This window comes from Nelumbo nucifera, chromosome 1, assembly GCF_055504915.1.
Source record: "Nelumbo nucifera cultivar China Antique chromosome 1, China Antique-T2T, whole genome shotgun sequence".
NCBI lineage: Eukaryota > Viridiplantae > Streptophyta > Magnoliopsida > Proteales > Nelumbonaceae > Nelumbo > Nelumbo nucifera.
The window spans coordinates 174,002,488-174,027,169 of record NC_142649.1 but is presented as its reverse complement, the minus strand read 5'-3'; the positions used below and the strand labels follow the sequence as shown (position 1 = coordinate 174,027,169).

General features: G+C 41.9%; 1 protein-coding gene across 18 annotated transcripts; it reads left to right on the top strand.

Moving 5' to 3' along the window:
• The first annotated feature begins 2,028 nt into the window (after window positions 1-2,028).
• LOC104596373 (GDSL esterase/lipase At1g54790-like) lies at window positions 2,029-23,200 on the top strand. 18 transcript variants are annotated; one of them, XM_088895316.1, is made up of 7 exons: window positions 2,029-2,201; window positions 4,506-4,562; window positions 4,642-4,887; window positions 5,148-5,351; window positions 6,217-6,383; window positions 6,539-6,809; window positions 7,302-7,713. In XM_088895316.1, exons 3-7 carry the CDS (start codon window positions 4,650-4,652, stop codon window positions 7,568-7,570), a joined length of 1,149 nt encoding a protein of 382 aa, XP_088751442.1. In that variant the 5' UTR covers window positions 2,029-2,201; window positions 4,506-4,562; window positions 4,642-4,649; the 3' UTR covers window positions 7,571-7,713. The 18 variants fall into 18 exon arrangements, 14 of the variants coding, with proteins under 14 accessions (XP_088751442.1, XP_010255791.2, XP_088751438.1 ...); XM_010257489.3 differs by having other exon boundaries at window positions 2,029-2,277; XR_016080675.1 differs by adding an exon at window positions 10,594-10,863 and having other exon boundaries at window positions 2,031-2,277; window positions 4,506-4,887; window positions 7,302-7,764.
• Window positions 23,201-24,682: the final 1,482 nt, after the last annotated feature.

The following is a 24,682-nucleotide window of genomic DNA, read 5'->3' as shown; positions in this document are numbered from 1 at the left end:
GGTTCGAACGGATGACCCGTTTTGACAACAAAAACTAAAAAAAAATAAAAAACCAACCAAAAACCATTGAGCGGGTCAATGGGTTGACGATTCGACCACTCAGGTCAATGGGTCATTGACCGATTCAACGATTTTTTGCCAGGGATTAGGATTGGAGTAAAACGAAACTGGTTGCCTAGACGATTCGCAATTAAAAAAAAAAAAAAAACGGACGACCCATTCTGACAACAAAAATTACAGGCAAAAAAGTAAGTGTGTGAGATCCATTAAGCAGTACCATACGTGTTATGCCATTCAAGCGTGTGACTCATACGACCTGAAAATGGAACCGTTCTGGTCATTGGTTTTTGGGTCGACGGTTCGACTACTTGGTTCGAACAAATGTCCCGTTCTGACAACAAAAATAAAAAAAAAGACCAAAAACCATTGAACGAGTCAATGGTTCAACCACCTAAGTAAATGGAATCTGCTCGTGCAAGTAGATTCCCACGTGAGAGCAACCCATTTCCTATTAATTATATAAACATTGTTATATAAATATATAATAGTTATTATATATAATTATAAATATTGTTATCATAATTATCTAATTATTGTTTATATAACTATCTAATTATATAAAATATATAATAGTTATTATAAATATTGTTAATAACTAGACATCGAACCGTTCAAACAGTTTTGACTTTTTTTTTTAATTTTTTGTTAAAATGGGCCAGCTGTTCGACTTGGTAACCGGACCCCTGACCAGTTCGGTCTCTAGGTCGGTTTTAAAAACCATGATGTTATGTCATTCAAGCGTGTGACTCATACGACTCGAAAATAGAACCGTTTTGGCCACCCATTTTTTGATCAACGGTTCGATTGTCTGGTTCGAACAAATGGCCCATTTTGACAACAAAAATATAAAAAAAAAACAGCCAAAAACCATTGAATGGGTCAACGGGTTGACAGGTCAACCACTTGGGTCAATGAGTTGTTAACCGATTCAACGGTTTTTGGTCAGGGACCAGGATTGGGGTAAAACGAAACTGGTTGCCAGGAAAGTTCTCAATTAAAAAAAAAAAAAAACAGATGACCCATTTTGACAACAAAATTTACATGCAAAAAATTGAGTGTGTGAAGTTTATTAAGCAGTACCAAACGTGTTATGTCATTCGACTGTGTGACCCATACAACCTGAAAACGGAATCGTTTTGGCCACTAGTTTTTGGGTCGACGGTTCGAACAGATGGCCCATTATGACAACAAAAATAAAAAAATAAATAAAAAACGACCAAAAACCATTGAACAGGTCAATGGTTCGATTGCCCGAATCAATGGATCGTTGGTCGATTCAATGATTTTTGGCAGGGATCAAGATTAGGATAAAACGGAACTGGTTACCTATATGATTCCCAATTAAAAAATTAAAAATGGCCAAAAACCATTATATGGATCAACGGATCAATGGTTCAACCGCTCAGATCAATGAATCATTAACTGATTCAATGATTTTTGGCCAAAAATCAGATCAACGATTCCATTTTAGCCCCTGCAAAGCAGGCCCCTCTGCTAGTTGTAATTATTATTATTATAAAATGAAAAATAAGCAATTACAGATAATGTAAAAAAATAAAAAATAAAATAATAGATAGAATTGCAGAAAATACAATAAGATAATGTAATTTAACATTCTTAATTTTATAATTTCGATATTTTTCTTCTCTGGTTCATTGAAGCTCAAATGAACATTTTAGTAATTTCAGCTTTGCCATCAAGACAACAAAATCATTGTTACCATATGGGTGCTCGCTCCGTTTAGCTCGTGCGAGTAAATCATCGTGTGAAGTATTGTAACTTACAAACTTGTAACCGATATACAATTTGGGGAAGAAGTAAATTCGTGGTTAACACGTGGCACCACTCATTAGAAACCCTTTCACGTGCCCATTCTTCTTCGTTGCATGATACGAGTTACGACACTTCTCCAAGCATCTCTGTCTCCTTCGTTCTATCAAACCACTTCCCTTGTCTTACTTTCCGTCTCTTTTTCCTTCTCTCCTTTTTTTTCTTTGAACCACTTTTTCTTTCCACTTTTTTTTTTCTTTTCTACTTCTTTTCTGGTTTCATCGTTTTCCTCACTTTTGTTTCTCTTCCCACTCTCACTCCGTGTCTTCTTATTGTTTTTGTTATGGGTTTGAGATAGGATCTTGTCACAGGTCAGTCTACGAGGAAAACCCCTGTTTCTTCTTGTTCTTCAATTTTTTTGAAGAATTTATCTTGCCATCCTAAAAGGTGATTTATTCAAGAGATCACCAATTCTCTTTTGTTCTTTTTCTTGACTGAAATTTTCGATATCTTCATATTCAATAACGATGTCTCCTTAAATAGGAGGTTAGAAGAGTCATAATCTTAAGAAATCCCCTTGCTGAATAAGGAGACTTCAAATTTTATCTTGTTAAAAATAAGATAAATTAATCCTAATTTAATAATAAATTAATTTGATAAACAATAGAATAAGATAAAAACAAGCAACATCTAATGTGGGTTGTGGAGAGAGTTATTGTGCTTCTATCTCGTCAAGGTTTTTTGAGTTGCAGAGGGGGTTTTGGGGCTTCCATCTGCTGCTGGGGTGTTGCCGGAGAGGGTTTTCGAGGGTTGGGTGTTGCGGAATGCGAAGAGGGTTTTTGGGGTTCCATTTGCTACTGGGGTGTTGCGGAGAGGGTTTTTGGGCTTCCGGCTGCTACTGTAGTTTTTGTTCACTGGTTGTTTGCCTACTTCGAAGGTTTTTTTGTTCACCGGTTGCTGGAGAAGGGGACTCTTCATGCATTGGCTGTTGTGGGTCTCTGCCATCTACTCTTTGTCCCTAACGTGCAATGCAATGCTCTGACCCCATACTCACCATTCTTCTCAATCATCTTCGCCTCTCTCAAAAACCCTGAGCTTCGATCAGTGAGTAGGGGGTGAGAGCGAAGTGGTAAAAACAAAATGAATGGGTGGCTACTATCATGGTTCTGGTGAGTGGTGGCTCTGCTTCTGCCATTCCTCCTTACTTTTGCCAGCTAAGGTATGGGTGGGCATTGTGGTTCTGGTGAGTGGTTTCGATCTCATGTGAGATCGTGGGTCTCTACCATTCTTCTGCTACTTTCTAATTATCTTATTAGTGCAACTCGAGTTGCTCAGTCTCGGCTCGATCATCAATCCCTTGACTTAGCCCAGTCAATCGATTTTTAATTTGATTTACTTAATTTATTGATTCCCCAGTGAACCGATGGATTTCTGTTGTTAAGTATTCATAAGCCCTTGAAACCAACCAACTATCCTTGTTTTTTGGTTCAGACGCCTTGACAACGACCTCCAAACTGCAACCCAGCAGTACTGTATAACATGGACCTCATTGATCGTCATTTACAAATTGTTTATTTGTTCACTTTTTTGAATTTATTTTGTAATATCTGAATTTAGTATATTCTTCTACAATTGCTATAATTATGTATGTTCTTTCCGCACTTGCTGTAATTATGTATGTTCTTGTAGACTTCTTTTAGATGGATCAATGGTGCGTTGAGCTAATTAAAAAGATTTTCCTGCATTTTACATGCTGTTTTCTTGTTAATTTTTAAGTCTTCTTGTTTTAATTAGGTGTATTCTTCCACTCTCGTCGTAATGAGTCATTGCAACTTTAAAGTGCAATTATTACTGCTGTTTAGTTTTCCTTTTTAGGGTTAATACTTGGTTCTTTAATTTTTTCATTTCCTTGATTAGTCATTCCAACTTTATGTGATTAATCATGACCATCTTCATCAAGCAGGGAAATTTTCCAGATAGTGATAATTAAGCTCACCCTGTATGTAATCTTGTTGGGACTGATGTTTTGCCCAATGACGACGACATGGTATGGTAATTGTCTGAGAATTTCCAGTGAAAAGAGAATAGCCAAATGAAAATCAATGGACCTTTTGAGTCCTTTCCTCCCAAATGAAATAAAATTACCTATAGATTTTTTCAAAGAAATAAGAATTGGGAAAGTTGTTTCTTAGTTGTGAGAATCTATAGTTTTTTATCAAATGTCATTTCTTTCTTTTATCTTTCCTTTAACAAAAAAGCAAGAACTCCACAAATTTCCTTTATTTTTCTATAATCTTTTCCCTTATAAGTTGTTTTAATAATTTATTTTCCCTTATTGAACAGGTTTTGGTTTTTATTGATCTTGTCCATTGAAGAGCATGTCTGCTATACAAAGCGATTCAAATAGCTCACCATGTTTTTGTAAAGAACGAGTTTTGTTTTTGTTTTAATTTTGTAAGAAGCATATGGGTCGAAACCTTACAACTTAATGTTTCTCTCTTTAAATTCATATGGGCATTGCTTATTACGCCATTTCCAAATATTTAATTAATTTCTTTCAAAAACGTATTTTTGCAATCCACAATTAATTGCTCACTATTTGTAATTTAATTTACTGTGACAATATAATTTTAAGATTTATTTTTCTACACTCATTAGCCCCTGCCACCCCGCAGTTGCACTGAAAATCGGAGTTCGGGTCCCCATCATGCTCTTGCGACCTTTCTTATAAGGTAGTTGCTCACTTTTTCAGTACATGCGGCGGCTACTTGCAAGGAGAAGAGCAGAGACTCACAGTCGTGTTACTTACAGTACTGGACATGGTTCTGGGGATCTCTCTTCCGTTGCTAGCTTCAGCTTTCTTCTTGTTTTCGCCCCTCGGATTGGCTATTGATTTCAAATATCCGGCTGTGTTCAACTTTGGAGATTCCAACTCCGACACGGGTGGGCTTATTGCAGCAGGGATCGGGAACCCTCTTAACCCACCTAACGGACAGACCTACTTCCTCAAGCCGTCTGGTCGATTCTGCGATGGCCGCCTCATCATTGATTTCCTAAGTAATTTCTCTCCAACTGTATTGCAGGTTTTGTACTAGTCTAAATCTAAACAGTGTGTAATACATTGGATTATGGCCTTTTTTTGGGGGAATTATCTATTCGTTTTACGCAAATGAAATCACTAATAGCTTTCATACATTCACTTGTAATTTATGATCATACATGGCAAACCTTCCTACTGTTTTCCCTGCAAAAACATAAAATAGTTCAATCTACTTTAACTGTTTATTATTGCTTTGTATTTTGAATTTTTGATGTAGTGGATGCAATGAACCTACCGTCTCTAAATGCCTACTTGGACTCTGTCGGAGCACCATCTTTCAGGAGGGGCTGTAATTTTGCAGCTGCGGGCTCTACTATACTCCCACAAACAGTAACGTCGGCTATCAGTCCATTTTCATTTGAGGTTCAGGTGACTCAATTCCTTCAATTCAAAGCTCGTGTTCTTGACTTGCTGTCTAAAGGTATGATTTGTTTACTTGGTTTTCTTAATATGGTTTTTTGGAGTTGTCTGGTTGCTGCTGATAACCAGAACAATGATCTCCTTCACAAACATGGTTAAGCCTCTCTCTCAGAAAGGGGTTAAATAAGTTTTAATTCAAGTAAAAAATGCATATATAATGATGTGGGTACCAAGCTACCAATCTAGATCATAAAATGTGATGTTTCTTTTAGTTCAGATTAGCAATATAGCTCATATCCTTTAAATTACAAATCAACTCTAATGTAGTTTCTTAAGTCAAATAAAAAACCCAGGTCAAAGATTTTATGACCTGGCACATGGATAGTAGGTCCCACTCAAAATAACTTGCAATAATGTGGGTCCCATTTTACATTTAAAGCATGTTTTTAAATCATAAATTGAACTTAGCTTAGTTTCTCTAGTCAAAATGTCAAATAAAAAATCCCAAAATGAAACACACATATAGTTGCCCTGTCCTAAAAACACAGAAAAAAGCAATCAAATCTATCATTTATATCAAACATTGATACTTCTATGGACCAAAAAAAACTTGGTAAATACTTGTATAATAACTACGATATGAAAGCTGTACAGTATGCTTAGAGATGACTTCTATGGTAAATAATAAAAGAATCCAGCTTTTGAAGAAGTTAAGAATGGAATATCATTCTGTTTCGCCCCAGTGAAATAATGATGCTAGTATCAGACATCTCCAAGAGAAAATACACTCCAAATATACTGGAATATTTAAAACTTTACAATAATGAAATCTATTCGACACCATGCATCTGCTCTTGAATCTCGCACTTGAGTTTTGCTACAACTATAAAAGTTCATTGACAGTCACATTCTTGAATTGATTGTAGGCAAGGAGCTAAACAAATACCTTCCCCAGAAAAAATATTTCGATCAGGGGCTTTACATGTTTGACATAGGCCAGAACGATCTTAATAGGGAATTTTATTCTAAGACTGAGGATCAAGTCATTGCTTCAATTCCAACCATTTTGTCGGAGTTTGAAGCTGGAATTATGGTAAGGTGAACTTTTCCTTAATGTATAAAGCCTTATCCCTTCATTTCAAATAAAATTTGTCCCCAAATTTCTCAATCCATATTAATGTAGTTATATGATCAAGTAATTGAATGCAAAGTTTCCGAATGTGCTCTCACTTTTTGTTCTTCTTTCAGAGGTTATATGACCAAGGGGCAAGGAGGTTTTGGATTCATAATACCGGTCCTCTAGGATGTGTAGCTCGAAATGTTGCCATATTTGGAAAAGATCCATCTGAGCTTGATGGGCTAGGATGTGTTAGCTCTCTTAATCATGCTGCTAATCTTTTCAATTTGCAGCTTCATGCTCTCTGTAAAAAACTACAGGGTCAATTTCCAGATACAAATGTCATTTATGTTGATATTTACTCAATAAAGGCCAACCTTATCGCCAATCATTCTCAATACGGTAAGTACAGTATCATTTATAAATCTGTGTTTCACACTCACACAACATGCACATATTTATGATTATTGGTTTCTCTGTTAAGACAATGATTGTGTACTTGCCTGGATTGTCAAATGGCTTTTTGAGTTGTTTCAGAAATGAGCTTCTTTTTGTATAAGGAGGGTTATCTACCAGCAAGAATGTTGAGCTTGCCTTCACCCTAATTCAGTAAATTAAAAGAGATTCAAATGTTGTGATGGTCTAGGACTCTAGCAGTTTTTTTCTTTAATATTAACACATACAATCTCCTGCTAGATATTTTGCTTCTTCAAGGAAATTGGGCCCTGAGAATTCTCAATCAAATATTGGTAATACTGCTAGAAAGTTGAGAAAGTGACAACTTTTGTAAAAGAGCTAGGGGTCAACTGGTCAAGTCTCGAGCTCAATTATTCTTTTTATCAGTAATGTTCCAAAATTAGAGACCTTTGATCGTGTAAAATTGACAATTTTCAGGGTTTGAACAACCCATAATGGCTTGCTGTGGGTACGGAGGTGCACCATTGAACTATGACAATCGGATCCTCTGTGGCCAGACGAAGACCTTGAATGGGAGCTCAGTTACAGCCAAAGGTTGCAATGATACAACTAAATATGTAAATTGGGATGGAGTCCACTACACTGAGGCTGCAAATCAATATGTCTCTTCTCAAATACTGGCTGGAAAATATTCTGATCCACCTTTCTCGGACAGGATGCCATTCACTTTCAAACTCAAGTTCTGACATCTGAGGGGCTAATTTGCTTCTTCTTCACTTCATGATCTAATAAGTTCTATTTATGTTTTTATTTCTAAGTATTATTATCCATCTCTATACTATTTGCCTTTGTTTTGGTGTAGGTCATAAATGTCAAAAGTTTGCTAAAACCAGCCGGCAGAGGCTTGACCACATTATGTTTCAAATGAAGGTGCAGAGTGGTACATTCCTCCTACCAATTATTCTGAGAAAGTATTCTTAGAATTGCTGAAAGAAACAGAGTACAAAGAACACCCACCCAGTCTAGGAGTGCGAAGAGTAGAAATACAGAATGCCTAACACAGCTTACCCTCAAGGCCCCAATACAGAAAACCTGTAGGATATCCAAGGATTCATCATCATCTAAGCTTTATCCCAATTATACAGGGTCAGCTACATGAATCCTATTTCACTGTTCTGTTTAATGACATATTATCCTTAAATTATGAACACTTAAATCTTTTCTTACTAATTCGACCTATTATCCTTTTTGATCTACTCCTAGCCCTTGAGCAATCGATGGTTCTAGCCCCTTCAACATCAAAGTTCAAACTGTTCACTTCTTAATTCAAAGGCTCGAGGTCCTTGGTCTTGGTGTTCCTCCATTATTCCTTGTCTGAAAATCAAGGCCTACACAAACTATATAGGTTTAGTTTGCACTACTTGGTTGCGAAACCGTTTGAGGGGAGTTTGAATGAAGGGAAGATTTTGGTATAGTTTTTAGGTGTGTGATTCAAAAGTTTAGGAAGGTGTTAGTATTCTATCAAAATTACTCTCCTTAATTCTAGGAGAGATAGTCCTATCCAAAATTGGTATTCTAACTTAGGTAGCCGACCTTGGCTCAGCTCCTTATAAATAAAGGTTGTAATCGGTTGAATGTAACAGGAAGAATTATTATTTTTCTCATTTGTCTACTTTGCTTGTTCCTATCATGGTATCATAGCCTATCTCCATCGCCGATATGAACACAGGCCTCTTGCTCGTCAACGTCGTGATCCAAGTTGTTGGACCAGTAAGGAACTGAGTAATTTAGATCTTCAATATCGTCTACTCCCTCCTTGTCATCAAGCATGTTCCGCAGTCAATCGAAGCAGAGGAGTCGTTGGTTTGGTCACAGACTTGGAAGACGGAGGATAGAGGATCCAAGCCTATTCCGCAGCCAACCGGAGCAGAGGAGTCGTCGGTCTGGTCGCAGACTTGGAAGACGGAGGATCCAAGCTTCAGTTCTCTGCTTACCTCTGTACCAGACGGAGTCGTCAGTCTGGTTGCAGACTTGGAAGACGGAGGATCCAAGCTTTAGTTCTTTGCTTACCTCTGTATCGGGCGGCAGAGCAGGAAGACCCTTGCGAAACACAGACGACTCATTCCTTCTTGCTTCAACAGGGTTCTAGATAGCCATTGCCGGCCAGTCGTAAGGCGTCATCGGTGCTCTTCGGAATCGCCTCTTCCGAAATTCTGTGCCATCTGCATTCATGCACTAGCTACATAAACTTGTTCCCCAGATCCAAAGTTTCTGTCCAACAAATAGTTTTCCAGACACAAGCTGTTTTGAAAGTGTGTACGGTCTTGGTGCTTCCGTTCTCAGCCCCGCCGTTCTGGAGATCGAGAGTTACAGCATTCTCCTGCGGCATTAGTGAGGGATAGAGAGCAAGCGTATGGATCCATCACCTTCCCGACATGTCTACCACAACCACCACAACCAGTTTTTTTTGTGATTTGTGTTGCTCCGAAGATCTGTGTTTCTTCTCATGGATTCATTTGAAGTTACTCAACATATCTCTCATCCCATCACTGTTACCTTTGATGACTCAAATTATGATTTATGGTCCCAAGAGATGTGCAGTTTTCTCAAGGGCCGCCTTTTATGGCGATATGTGACTGGTGAGGTTCCTAAACCTACTAAAGTTGCTGATGAAACAGAAGATAAGTTTGCTGAATGAGTAGAAAGATAGAATGGGAAAAATCATCAAATATTGACCTGGTTTCGCAATACTTGTATTGCAAGCATCAAGTTGGAATTTCGTAGATATGACTCCTAAAGAGGTATGGGATTTCTTACAAGCTCGTTATTCTATTTCTGATGATGTGCATCAGTTTCAGGTCTATAGATGTCTTCACCGTATGAAGCAGCAGCCTGAACAGACCATTCACAGTTATGTCTCTGAGTTACAAGTTCTTTGGGATCAGTTAGCACAGTGTGAACCTGAATGGGATAGTACCTCTGCAGCTACTACTTATTCTAAGCTTCGTCGATCGCAAATGTGTTTGGCATCTTCTGATGACTCTCAGGGATGAGTACGAACCTATTAGTGGTACTCTACTTCATTGTAGCCCATTGCCTTCCCTTGAAGTTGTAATCAAAGATTTGCTCTCTGAAGAAACTCGACTAAAAACACTTCGAGATGAATGATCCTTATTATCTACTAATGTTCTTGATACTCCGGGTACGTCTGCTACTTCTTCAACTTCATATAAATCTTCAAAACGGATTTTTTGTAATTATTGGTCATACTATTTTGGAGTGTCGTCGCTTGCAAGCCAAAAAGGCGTTTGGACAGAAGTCTTCATCCATGAGTTCTCAGGCTTCGAGTTCTACTGCAACTGTTGCCACAAATGATTCTTCTACTAACACCTCTCCAAAATTCTCTCTTAGAGATCTCCAAGCTCTCATTCACCAGTTCTAACCTGATTCTGGTATGCCTTCTAATACAGTCTTGTCCGTCACTCCAGGCACTACCTCATCATGGTATTTTGATTCTGCCTGTTGCAATCATATGACATCCAACTCATCCCTGTTTACTTCCAAGTCAAATCATTCTATTGCACCAATTATTCATACTGCCGATAGTTCTACCTTAACTGTCACAAGTGTAGGAACTATTTCAACATCTCGTTTGTCACTTCCTAACACTTTTTTGGTACCTCAATTATCTTTAAATCTTATATCTATTGGACAATTATGTGAACTTGATTTTGAAATACATTTATCAAGTCGTGGTTGTACTGTGCAGGATCCACGGACAGGGAAGATCATTGGGACAGGCCGTAAGGTTGGTAGACTGTTTGAGCTATCATCTCTTCAATTACCATCTCTTGTTGCTGCCGTCATCTCTAGTGTCTGGCATTCTCGCCTTGGTCACATTTCTACATTTAAATTATGATTTTTAATTTCTAATGGATGTTTGAATCCTGTTAAAACAACCCACGTTGATTGTGTTTCATGTCCTCTCTCAAAACATCATGCTTTGCCTTTTAATATAAGTAATTCTGTTTTTTCTGCACCGTTTGATCTTATTCATTATGATATTTGGGGACCTTCGCCTCATAATACCATGGGTGGTTCGCATTATTTTGTGATCTTTATTGATGATTTCTCTCGATATACATGGATTTATCCTATGCGTAATAAATCTGAATTACCTGCAATTTATATTCAATTTGCCACCATGATCAAAACTCAGTTTTTTTCTATCATCAAAATTTTTCGCACTGATAATGCCATGGAATATAGAGATTCTATCCTTATCCAATTTCTTTCACAAAGTGAAACTATCATTCATAAATCTTATCCCGGTACCTCTCAACAAAATGGGCGTGCAGAACGAAAACATAGGCATATTCTTGATACTGTTCGAGTTCTCTTAATCTCTTTCTCTTGTCCTGAACGATTTTGGGGGGAAGCAGCCCTCACTGCGGTTTATACCATCAATCGCATTCCTTCTATTATTGGTAACATTTCTCTTTGTAAACGATTGTATGGCCATTGCCTTGATTACCAGTCTCTTCGTGTCTTTGGTTGTGCTTGTTTTGTTCTATTACAACCTCATGAGCATACTAAATTGAAACAAAAAACACGTCTATGTTATTTTCTCGGGTATGGTATTGAACATAAAGGATATCGATGTTGGGATCCTCTTTCCCAACGACTTCGCATATCTCGTCATGTTACCTTTTGGGAACATAAAATGTTTTCAAGTCTTTCCCCATTTCGAGTTACCACGACTTTTTCACTTTTTTTTCTGATCCTACTATTTCGCTTTTTCCTGATGATTTACCTGTAGGTCTGATTAATTCTTCCTCTGATAGCTCTAACAGTACTGCGCAACCTGCAACCTCTCTGACTGCATCTACCTTGCTATGGATCCTCCAGCTCTACCTTCTTTTGAGCCCTTAATTGCTCCTGATGAGTTCGACTCTGACCGTTCTGATGCTCCTTTCTGTCGTTCTGGTAGGGTCACTAAACCTTCCGTTCATGATTTTCATTGTTATTTTACCATTGTATCTTTATACGAGCCTTGCACCTATCGCGAGGCTAGTACTGACCCTTTATGGCAGAAAGCAATGGTGGAAGAAATTCAAGCTCTTACAAGCACTCATACTTAGGATTTAGTTGACCTACCTCCAGATAAATCTGCAATTGATTGTAAATGGATCTACAAAATCAAGACCCGGGCAGATAGTTCAGTTGAGAGATATAAAACTAGATTGGTAGCAAAAGGGTTTACACAGGAGTATGACATTGATTATGAGGAGACTTTTGCCTCGGTTGCCCGTCTCACCTCTATTCGTTGTCTTATTGCAATTGCTGCAGCTAAGCACTGGCAACTATTTTAGATGGATGTTAAGAATGCTTTTCTCAATAGCGATCTTTCTGAAGAGATTTATATGCAGCCCCCTCTTGGTTATGATCATCTCCCTAATAAGGTTTGCCATATCCGTAAGGCTCTATATGGACTTAAGCAGGCGCATCGAGCATGATTCTCCAAATTCAACTCTACTGTTTGTCAATGTGGTTTTAAATCTAGCACTTATGATCATGCTTTGTTCATTCGTAAGACCTCTCAGGGTTGTGTCATTCTCCTTTATGTGGATGACATGATCATTATTGGCGTTGATTTGCAGGGCATTTTCGCTTTTAAGACTTTCCTTAGCAAACAGTTTGAAATGAAAGATCTTGATTGCCTCAATTATTTCCTAGGCGTTGAGGTCTCCTTCAATCAATCGAGATATTATCTGTCTCAGGCCAAGTATGCTACTGATCTTATTTCTCGCGCAAGACTCACTGATACTAAGACTGTTACCACTCCGATTGAGCCTAATGCCCATTTTACAGCCATTGACGGTACTCCTCTTAGTGATTGCACCTTATATCGGCAACTAATTGGCAATCTTGTATACCTTACTGTTACTCGTCCTGATATTGCGTATGTTGTTCATATTGTAAGTCAGTTCATGTTTGCCCCTCGCACTACTCATTATGTTGCTGTGCTTCGTATCATCCGTTATGTCAAGGGCACTTTGTTTCATGGACTTCACTACTCCAGTTCTTCATCTCTTCAGTTGATCGCATACTCTGATGCTGATTAGGTCGGTGATCCTACTGATAGACACTCCACTATTGGTTATTGCTTCTTTTTTAGAGATTTTCTTATATTTTGGCATAGTAAGAAGCAAGCGGTTGTCTCTCGTTCCAGTACCGAAGCTGACTATCGAGCTCTTGTTGACACTACCTCCGAGTTGTTATGGTTACGCTGGTTACTCCATGACATGGGACTTACTCATTCATCTGCCACCTCACTTTACTGTGACAATCGTAGTGCCATACAGATTGTCCACAATGATGTATTCCATGAACGCACTAAGCATATTGAGACTGATTGTTACTTTATTCGTCATCATGTGCTCGAGGGTACTATTCGCCTTGTTCCTGTCTCGTCCCATGATCAGTCTGTCGATATATTTACCAAAGCTCACTCTCCTCTTCGCTTCCATGCTCTATTTAGCAAACTTCAGATGATTGATACATTAGCATCTTGAGTTTGAGGGGGGATGTTAGTATTCTATCAAAATTACTCTCCTTAATTCTAGGAGAGATAGTCCTATCCAAAATTGGCTGTACTTTTCCTCTTTGTATTCTAACTTAGGTAACCGACCTTGGCTCTCTAACTCCTTATAAATAAAGGCTGTAATCGGTTGAATGTAACATGAAGAATTATTATTTTTCTCATTTATCTTCTTTGCTTGTTCCTATTAGAAGGATAGTTTTGTTTTTTCAACTTTTTGTCTTTTTGCTCTTAATTGCACACACCCACACGTCGCATGCTCACATATGCCATTTTGACTTTTTCCAAAATTCAAAATGTTGTTTCCCTTCATTCTTTGAGCCCGCTTTTCTCCCTTAGCTTTGCTTGAAATCCACGAGGAAAAATTAAGAAAAGTGTTGAGTTTATTATTAGGAGTGGTTGGGAATTCTATTTCACATGTGACGTTGAACCAAATTTTTGATTAAGAATAGTGTTACACAGACACCTCAGCCGATAAGTCTTCTAACTCTCCAATAACTTAAGCAGAATTAGTTCTCCTTTTTGTTTGTGTTTGCTCCGTTACTCCAATGGATGCTACTAGAATTGTTATCCCTAATGTCTCAAGAATTGAACATATTGATGCAACTCATTTTGTATGCTAAAAACACAAAAACATCCATGGTGTTGCCTACGTACTTGATGATTCTCCACCAAAGGACCTATATGAACATGTTAAATTTGCGTTATTCAAACTTAGACCCTCACTAATAAGATCTATTAGTATGCACTACTAAATTCTATGACCAACTAACTGTTTGATGTTTACCAACTGATGATGAATAATTTGGCACGACCTAGTAAATAAAAGCCACGTGGACGCGATTTGCACGTAGGATGACAATTCAGCAAGGGGAGCCTATTTAGTGGTATGCGGAGCTCGGCGTAAAGTTACTTCAACATAAAGTCACTTCGGCAACAAGTCACCTCGGCGGCTAATTGAGTTCGGGGCCTAGGAACCAAAGTGTCTCGTAATAAATTCCATTAGTTTCCTAGCAAACTTCAGATATTGCGGGATCATACTGCATAATGACAAGCCTTATCTTCTTCCCGTCCGAATTGGGTGGTGATAATGAAGTTCATTGATTGATATGTTACTCCCGACTAAAGTGGAAACGGATCTCGTCCATTCAGGTTGTAGATCTCGGAACTGTTCCTGGAAACCTGCAATAACTCAACTATATAAAGACATCAACCCCTCCATGGTCCAAGTACACGCGATTACTTGCATCCAAGCTCTCTAGCATTCAGATTCTAATTCGCAATCACAATACAGTACTGACTTAAGCATCAGAGCAATCTCGTCGGATTAACTGCCCCGGGTGCTCTAATCCTCTGTCTTGCAGCTTGGTCCAGCTCGCTACACGACTAAGGTTCAAATCATCCTCCAGCTAGGAGCTTCCAGATCGCGCACTATCAATTGGCGTCATATGTGGAAAAACGATTGAAAGGTCATCCCAATTTTTTTACAATTTCAAACTCAATCTCAACCTCAATGGCATTTTCCAGCCACAACGGTAAGGATAACATGAACATCATTGGGGGGCAAAAGCAGTAGATAGTCACTCCCCAAGGACCCTCGGTGACAATCGGCCAGTTCACCATTCCTCTGATCGTATCTAGAGTCCCATCATTGTTCGCACCCCCCGTTGCCCAAAAGGTCAGTATCTTGCTTCCCCAGGTGAGCACCACATTCTCGGAGCCTTTCGCGATTCCCCCTGGGATTGGACACTCCCAGTTCAGCGACATCGTCTAGAGTGTCCGAACGATGTAGATTCAAATGCAACGGATTCATTAGTTCTAGCAGTATTACTTTTATCACCAGTATCAGTAGCAGTTCCTGCCACTGTAACCAAACCAGTCGGCGAACAACCAACGCCAATCCCCGCCTTGCAGGGAGAGAACTTCACAAGTACTGGCCCCCAATTCGGGGCGCACCCCGCCCCGGGGTGTTGTAGGTGACCGACGTACTCCCCCTGCCTCTCGAAGAGAAAGCCCGAGGAATAGACCCGAACCCAGCCAGCCCAAGAGGTGCAGTTGACAAATTTCCCATGTGGAGCACCGATCCGAGGTTCGAGGTGCGGGCTCCAGAAGAGACACCTCGGTTCCTCTTAGAAGCCAGCATTGAACACATGACGAAGAGGAGGCGACAAGAAGAATCTCTGAACTAGCTCGCCCTACTATTCGAAGTAAGATCGAAGTGCCTAACAACACGGAGGCCGATAGTACAAATATCGCTCCACCAAAAAAGAAGCAACGGCGATGTCGCAAGACTCGCGTTCATCAGCAAGAAATGATCCAACAGCAAAGCCCAACCATCTGGTTGACCAAGGTCGGGAAAGAGAGGAGGTGAGCTCGATGGCCGCAAGAACAATGCCTGCTCTTTTGATCCGGCCTTCTCCCCTGACACCCGAGCTCCTAGCAGCCCCCATGCCGAAAGATTTCAAGGTCCCATCACTAGACAAGTACGATGGGTCCTTTGATCTCAATGATCATGTGGACACATTCCAGTCCCAAATGCACCTCACCGGGGCCGATGAGGCTTGTATGTGTGTGGATTTCTCCACCACGTTCAAAGGAGTTGCTCAGACTGGTACAGAAACCTGGCGTTGGGTTCCATCGGAAGTTGGGTGTAGTTCGCAGACATGTTCATAGCCCACTTCATAACTAGTAAGAAGTGCCCAAAGTCACAAGAGAGCCTTCTGAACGTGGTGCAGAGGAGGGAGAGTCAATCCACATCTATATCAAACGCTTCAACGAGACATGCCTACAAATACCAAACCTTGACCCCATAGTACGTCTCATTGCAACATGTAAAGACATCACCTATAAAGAGTTCAAGTGGCACGTTGTATCCAACAAACCAAAAAACATCACAGAATTCCTCCAATTGGCAGACCAGTTTATAGCACCGAAGAGGAAATAAACCAGAAAACTAACAACCATCCAGGAGAAAAAGGAAGAGGGAGGAAGAGGGGACCAACAACAAGAAAAGAAATAAAAGTAAGTCCCCCTAAGCGAAGAAGCAAATCCCCAAGCTCGAGAAGAAAATCCCCCTCGCGGAGCTACAGGTTGGGTTGGCGTTCTAGGACCCCTCCAGTGGAGAGGACGAACTACACTCCTTTGAACACGAAGTGAGGAGAGATCCTAATGGCAATAAAGGATTCCCTTATCGTCAGATGGCCACCCAGACTTCGCAGAGACCCAACGACCAGGAACCCGAACGTCTATTGTCACTTTCATTAGGACCATGGTCACAGAACAGAAAACTGTAGAAACCTCCACGATGAAATTGAAGAGTTGATATGTTGTGGATACTTGAAAAAGTACATTCTACACGAAGAAAAGGAACAAGGGAACCGATAAGGAGACCGAAAAAAAGACACCCTAGAGAGTAGCAGACAGAACGAACAACCACCTTGCCCGCTACTAGAAGAGAGATCGGTCCGCGGAGTGATTAATATGATCACCGGGGATCTATTGTAGCGGGGTGCACAATGGCGGCTGGGAGAACATCACTCCGAGAGCTAAAGCACGAAGCAGAGAACCTACCCAAATGACCTTGGATTGAAGAACCGATCTACTTTACGGAGGACGACGCCCGCGGGATCCAATATCCTCATGACGATGCCTTGGTTGTGAAGATGGTTATCAATGACTTTGAAGTAAGACGGATCTTGGTGGACTCAGGTAGTTTAGCAGATATCCTCTTCAAGGAAACCTTTGACAAGCTACAATTATAATAGAGCGACCTAACGCCGGTAGACGCCCCACTAGTAGTGTTCAACGGAGAAGAAGTTAGGCCTATAAGTCGTGTCACAGTAGCGGTGGAAGCAGGCATGTGACCAAATATTGTCCGGTTTGAGCACACATTCTTGGTGGTCACTACTCCATCCTCGTACAACGCAATCATAGGTCGGCCTATTACACATGTTTTATGCGCAGTAGTGTCGACCTACTACTTCGCGATGATGTTCCCAACGGATTACAGAGTGGGAGTAGTACGAGGCGATCAACTCGAGTCCTAGAGGTGTTATATGGCTGCTCTTAAAAGAAAAGCAAAGATAATAGAGGATGTCGAACTGGAATGACCGACAAACTACAACGAGGAGCGAGCTGCCCCGATGGAAGAGACGATCCACATACTAGTGTCTGAGATGGAACCGACTAAGACTATCTAGATCGGAGCACTCATAAGCGAACCGCTACGAAATAAACTAGTAAGTTTTCTACTTGACAATTTAGATGATTTTGCCTAGTCTGTGACAGAAATGCTCGAAATTGACCCTCGTGTCATAGCTAACAAACTGAATGTGGACCCTTTAGTTAGGTCAGTCTGACAAAGAAAACGCAACCTCGCCCCGGAACGGTGGAGGGTAGTTGATGAGGTGGTCGGGAAGCCCCTCGTTGCAGACTTCATCAGGGAGGTCCATTACCCGAGCTGGGTCGCAAACCCGGTGCTCGTAAAGAAAGCCAATGGCAATTGGTGCATGTGCGTCGACTACACGAACCTAAACAGAGCCTGCCCAAAGGATTGCTTTCCTCTACCCAGAATTGATCGCCTGGTAGATGCGACCTCAGGTCATGAGTTGTTAAGTTTCATGGAGGCCTACTCTGGCTATAATCAAATTAGGATGGACACGGTTGACCAAGACAAAACTACCTTTGTAACTGAACTAGGGCTATACTGTTATAAAGTTATGCCTTCTGGTTTGAAAAACGCTGGAGCAACCTTCTAGCGACTTGTAAATAAAATTTTTGAGCCTTTGATTGGAAATAAAGCGGAGTGTTATGTTGATGACATAGTTGTAAAGACCAAGTTCTCTGAATCTTTAATTAATGATTTAGACGTTATTTTTCAAATTTTAAGAAAATATAATATGAAATTAAATCCGAATATGTGTGTTTTCGGAATCACTTTGGGAAAATTTTTATGCTACATAGTCAATTGGCATGGTATCGAAGCCAACCCAGAAAAGATAAAGGCAATTATGGACATGAGTCCATCTCGGAAAATAAAAGAAGTCTAGAGGCTGACTGGTCGGGTAGCAGCCCTAAGCCAGTTCATGTCCAAGTCGGCAGGTCAATGCTTCCCCTTTTTTAAAGCCATAAAAAAGAATGAGACTTTCGAATGGACTAAAGAATGCCAATTTGCGTTTGATGAGCTCAAAAGGTATCTAAGTACTGCCTTAGTTTTAACCCGACTTGAGGAAGGTGATGTCTTGAAGCTATACCACTCCGCGAGTGACGAGGTAGTCAGCTCTGTACTAATTAAGAAGGTAGACCGGTTTCGATACCCCGACATCGAGAAGCTGGTGTACGCGCTAGTGGTAGCAGCTCGAAAATTACGCCCCTACTTCCAAGCCCATACCATTGTTGTCCTTACGAATAGACCTCTGAGGTACATTCTACTTAAACCCGAGGTGTTCGGGAGGCTGACGAAGTGGTCCATCGAGCTCAGCGAATACGACCTCTGGTTCGAGCCACGACCAGCGATAAAAGCCCAAGTCTTGGCAGACTTCGTAGCAGAATACACGTTCAGCGCACCGACCCCTGAACTGGCTGAACCCGCTTGCACGTCGAAGGCATCAACCAGTGCAGCACTGGTCCCGGTCGTAGAAGTACTGACCTGGGATGAGGAGCCCTGGATCCTCCTTGTCGATAGCTCGTCTAACCAGCGAGGAAGCGGAGCGGGATTGATACTGTATGACTCGAGCAAGGTGAAGCTGGAGTATGCTCTCCAGTTCGGATTCGAGGCATTGAACAACGAGGCGGAGTATGAGGCGCCAATTACAAGGCTCAACTTAGCAAAGGAGATGGGAACGAATCACCTCATCGTCTGCAGTGACTCTCAACTGGTAGTTAACAAAGTTAATGGTGACTATGAAGCTCGTGACTCGACCATGGTAGCCTACTTAACCATAGTCAGAGATGTCCTTCCGAACTTCCGCTCCTGCTTCATCAGGCAAATCCCGAGGTCCGAGAATGCCGAGGTTGATGCCCTGTCATGACTAGCAAGTACGAGCGACAACACTATGTGGACTATGTACATAGAGGACCTACCTCGTCCCAGCATTCTCAGGGGGGCAGAAGAGGCCTCTCCCGTGTTGCAAGCGGAACCGAGATGGATTGACCCGCTTGTTGATTATCTGCTCCACAGGACCCTACTTGCAGAACGCAATGCAACTCGGAGGGTAGAGCGACAATCGACCAAATACGTCCTCATAGACGAACGGCTGTATAGGAGATCATTCACTCTCCCCTACCTATATTGTCTGCGACCCACAGAAGCTGAGCTTGTACTTTGTGATATCCATGAAGGTCTATGTGGAGGACACCAGGGGGGTAGGGCCCTTGCCCAAAAGGCATTAAGGCAGGGCTACTATTGGCCCACAATGAAAGCAGACACATTCGAACTCGTAAAGAAATGTGACAGATGTCAAAGGCATGCCAACATCCTCCATTAACCTGCTACCGATTTAAAGTATCTTACTAGCTCGTGGCCCTTCGTGCAGTGGGGAATCGACATCCTCGATCCATTTTCGCTGGCAACCAGACAGAGGAACATCTTAGTCGTGGCGGTAGACTATTTCACGAAGTGGGTGGAAGCCAAATCGCTAGTAAGCATTACAACCCAGAACGTGCAAAATTTCTTTTGGAAAAACATCGTATGCCGTTTCGGACTCCCCAAAATCTTGATTTTGGATAACAGGAAGAAATTTGAAGATATTAAATTCCAGAACTGGTGCATTGAGATGGAGATTCAGTAGAACTTCACTTCGGTAGCACATCCACAAGCAAACGGACAGGCCGAAGTAACGAACAGAGTCATCCTTCGCAGGCTGAAAGCTCATCTTGCACGAGCTAAAGGGTTGTGGGCAGACAAGTTACCCAGCGTTCGTTGGGCTTACTAGACTACCATTAAGACAGTGACAAGTGATACCCCCTTTAACCTCACATATGGTACAGAAGTGGTTATCCCAACAGAAATCAAAGTGCCCACGTTGCAACTTGAGGCTTATGATGAGGAGGCAAATAATGACGAGCTCCGTACCAACCTGGACCTTGTAGATGAGGTATGAGACCTGGCCTACATCCGAACTATGGCATACCAGTAGAAAGTAGTTCGGTACTATAACGCCAGGGTCAAGAAGCGGTAGTTTCATGTCGGCGATGTAGTCCTACGGAAAGTTATGGTGCTTGAGCCTGGCATGGGTAAGTTCAGACTGAACTGGGAAGGTCCGTATCGTATAAGACGGGTGTACAGGGAAGACACGTATGAACTCGAGACTTTGGAAGGGAAGCTAGTACCTCGAGCATGGAACATCGACAACTTAAGAAGATACTATGTATGAATCCACAACTCCAAGTATAAGTCACTCATGAAATCACCAAACTGGTCAAATAGACGACGAACTGGAGAGAGGACCATAATTCACTCCCAGAAGCCTAAGGGCTATGGTGCCGAGTTGATAATAGACCTTGGCACGATAGAAGTCCTAGTTGCCTCTTCGGCGTAGGCAGCTTAAAACCCAGTCACTTTGGCATGAGCAAAGTGACCCAGGTACAGACATGTCGGATGTGTACCCTACAGTGCTTGTTCGCCCTGGCATACAATGGCGGTTAGATTATTCCTACTAGTGTCGAGATTGCCAGTTCGGGAGTAATCTATACTTAGAAAAAAGTTCACTCCTATTTGGTTTAGCTTGCCAGCTCGGGAGTAATCTACACTTAGAAAAACTTGCACACAAAGATTACAAAACACTTGTATTTCATTGATAAAGAACTTTAAGTACAAAAAAAAAAGAAAAAAAGGAGAAGAAGAGAAAGATTACAATTAACCGAGCTCGGAGGCTCAGAACATTGAGCATTACAAAAGGAGGGGGGTCCACGAAAAGAGGCTTCAATCTGTTTGGGGCTCTTCATCCTTATTAGAGACTTCGGCAGGAGGATCTGTGTCCATACGGTCCTCTGCAGCACTGGTCTCCTCTTCCTCGTCATCATGCAGGTCGTCATCACTCTCTGCTTTGGAGTCTGGATCCTTGGCAGCTTTGATGGCCATCTCCTTGGGTATCTTCGATGTGGTTATGGCACTGAGGTCAAGGTGGGGAAATTCATGCTGGGTTAACCACCTGCTGAGCTTGAACCCCTTGCAGTGACCCGCTGTCCCTGCCTCGACCAACCTTTCCCAAAGCTCCACTGAGGACTTGTACTCCTCAACTGCCTTAATCTTGGGCTCCTCCGTCGCCTGAAGCAGTAGTTTGGTTCGTTCCTTCACGTGGGCCTTGAGGTTCTCGACCTCCCTCTTCAATGCCTTTTCTCGCTCTTCGAGCTCCTTCTTCTCTAACATTAGTAGAGTTAGCAACTCCTTCTTAGCTTGTGCGTCATTCTTCAGTTGGTTGATTTCGTTGCGAGCTAAGTTCAGTTCGGCGTGGGCATTTTGGGAAGATTCCTCATTTTCGAGAGCCCGCTTTAGGCTCACCTCGAACTGATAAGCCAAGGCGTGGATGGAGGAGTTTACCTGCCAAGAGAAGAAAACGAGTATCAGTATACGGAAAATCAAAGTACAATACAATTTGAAAGACAAGTTCAAGAACATACCACCATACAGTGTGTGGCCGCTCGGGCCCTGAGTTGAGCAACTGGCAAGTTGGCCCAACGAGCGACCTCCTCAGTGAACACCACATCCTTGCTCTTGAAAAGGCCAGACTTCAGAGTCAAAATGCTTTGAACTGGAGCATCGCTGCCCGAAGAAGTAGCGGTTATTGGGACGGGCTTTGAAGACATAGCCTCCTCGGGCATGTGGGGTGGGGTGGCCTTGCCCGAGTCCTCCTTGACTAGATTGATTACGGCTTGACAACTGGTGGGTGCTTGGGCTCAGGAACGACAGCCTCAGTTGTGACTTCCTCGGTTACGAAGTTTTCGAACTTCAGGCCAAGCTCCACCCAATATCGGACCTCCTCCCTTGTCTTCAGGTCCAGTCTAACGCCGGGGTCCTGGATGGCTGCCCTCTAGTGAGTTGGGAAGGGCCACCTCTCGGTGTTGTAGACCACAAAGTAACGCCTCTTACAGGCCGGAACCTTATTAGGGAGCTCGTGCAACAGTTTGTACCCGGGACGAGGAGACAAGTAGTAAGTTCGCCTGTGCTCGGGCAGAATGCAGGAAGAGTTTTTCTTAATGAAAAGGATCGAAGAGAAGACGCCGAGGTCAAGGGGATGGTTGTAATCATGGAAAAGAGAAATGGTCCCTACGATATTACGGATAGAGTTCGGGTGTAGCTGGTCTATGGTAATGCTAAAGAATTTAACGATCTCGACTATAAGAGGGTGAAGTTGAAGACGCAGACTGGCTACGAGCTGCTCCTCGAAGATCATGATCCCAAGAAAAGTTGCCTAAGGGGATGTTGTATACAAGGTTGTTAGGGAGTCTGTATCGGGCTACTAAGGCTAGGAGCCATCATTATCGACGGGCCGAAGTTTTCTGGAAACTGACCTCGGTGTGAGGTGGAAGCTGATTTACCAGAAGCCTCTCGCTCTCACCGAGGTGAGTCCACCTCGAGCGGATTGAGGACCGCGTCTTGTCCTGAAGTGACCACCTCGATAGGACAAGGATCCACGGTCTGAGTCGAGGTACCCACTTCGGCCCCAACGGACTCGCTGCTCCCGTCTAGAAGACTATCTAAGCTAAGGCTAGACATATTAAAGGAATGGACAACGAAATAAAAAAGAAAAAGCAAAGGAAGGTGGACTCACCAAAAGGAAGACCGAAGAAAAGGAGGCGACCTTGGACCCAGAAAAGGCTGATACTGAACTGGAAGACTTGAGCGCAACCTCAAAGATTGTGGATTTGCAGACTTGTGACGAAGAAAATGGGCCCTTTGGCCCCTATTTATAGCCAGTATATCCGGGAATCAACGGTTAAGATCAACACGACCCGACAACTCCTATGAAAACTGGTTGCACACTCCCCGAGGTTGAAATCGATTTAGCGTGTGTTTTGACGTCCGCAGAGTCTATAAACGACTTGACGTCCGCGGAGTCTATAAATGACTTGACGTCCGCGCGTAATGGGTACTCGATCTGGGTTACTTCCTAGTTGAACCGAATGGTCAAACAGGTCCGACCAGCGACTCCCCCTCTACATCACCTAGATTTTGCGCCAAATTCACCTAAGCTCGTCATGAACTCCCCCGCGTTGTGTTAGGACCCCTGCCACGAGGAGTGGGGGGCAATTGATTTGGAGTAATTTGGCACGACTTAGTAAATAAAAGTCACGTGGACACAATCTGCACGTAGGATGACAACTCAACAAGGGGAGCCTAGTCAATGGTATGTGGAGCTCGGCTTAAAGTCACTTTGGCAACAGGTCACCTCGGCATAATACCACCTCGGTGGCTAATCGAGTTCGGGGCCCAGGAACCGAAGTGACACGTAATAAATCCCAGTAGCTTCCCAGCAGACTTCGGATATTGTGGGATCATACTGCATAACGACAAGCCTTATCTTCTTCCCGTTTGAATTGAGCAGCGATAATGAAGTTCATTGACTGATACGTTACTCCCCGACTAAAGCAGGAACAGATCTTGTCCATTCAGGCTGTAGATCTCGAAACTGTTCCGAGAAACCTGTAATAACTCAACTAAATAAAGGCATCAACCCCTCCATGGTCTAGGTATGTGCGATTACTTGCATCCAAGCTCTCTAATACTCAGATTCTAGCTCGCAATCACAACACAGTACTGACTTAAGCATCAGAGCGACCTCGCCGGGTTAACTGCCCCAGGTGCTCTAATCCTCTATCTTGCAGCTTGGTCCAGCTCGCTACACGACTAAGGTCAGATCATCCTCTAGCTAGGAGCTTCTAGATCGCACACTATCACTAACTATACCCTACTATTGTTGAAATTTGGAATGTCCTTAAAATTAAATATATTATTGATAATGTTGGGGACAAAAAAATGTCATTAGCAATTTCTTATCCTTTGCCATGACTGTTGAGAAGTCTATCTCATCACAAATTCATGATTACCATATGATTATAAATGATCTTTAAAATGAAGGAATCACACTCCAAGAATAATTTATTACTAGGGCACTCATTGAGAAGCTCTTTGCATTTTGGAGGCACTATAAAAAAGAATTTGAAACAGAGGCAGAAGGAAATGACACTGCAAGAATTGGTAGTTTATATCAGAATTGAAGAAAAGAACTGAGAAAAGGAACGTGCTGATGAACTTAGT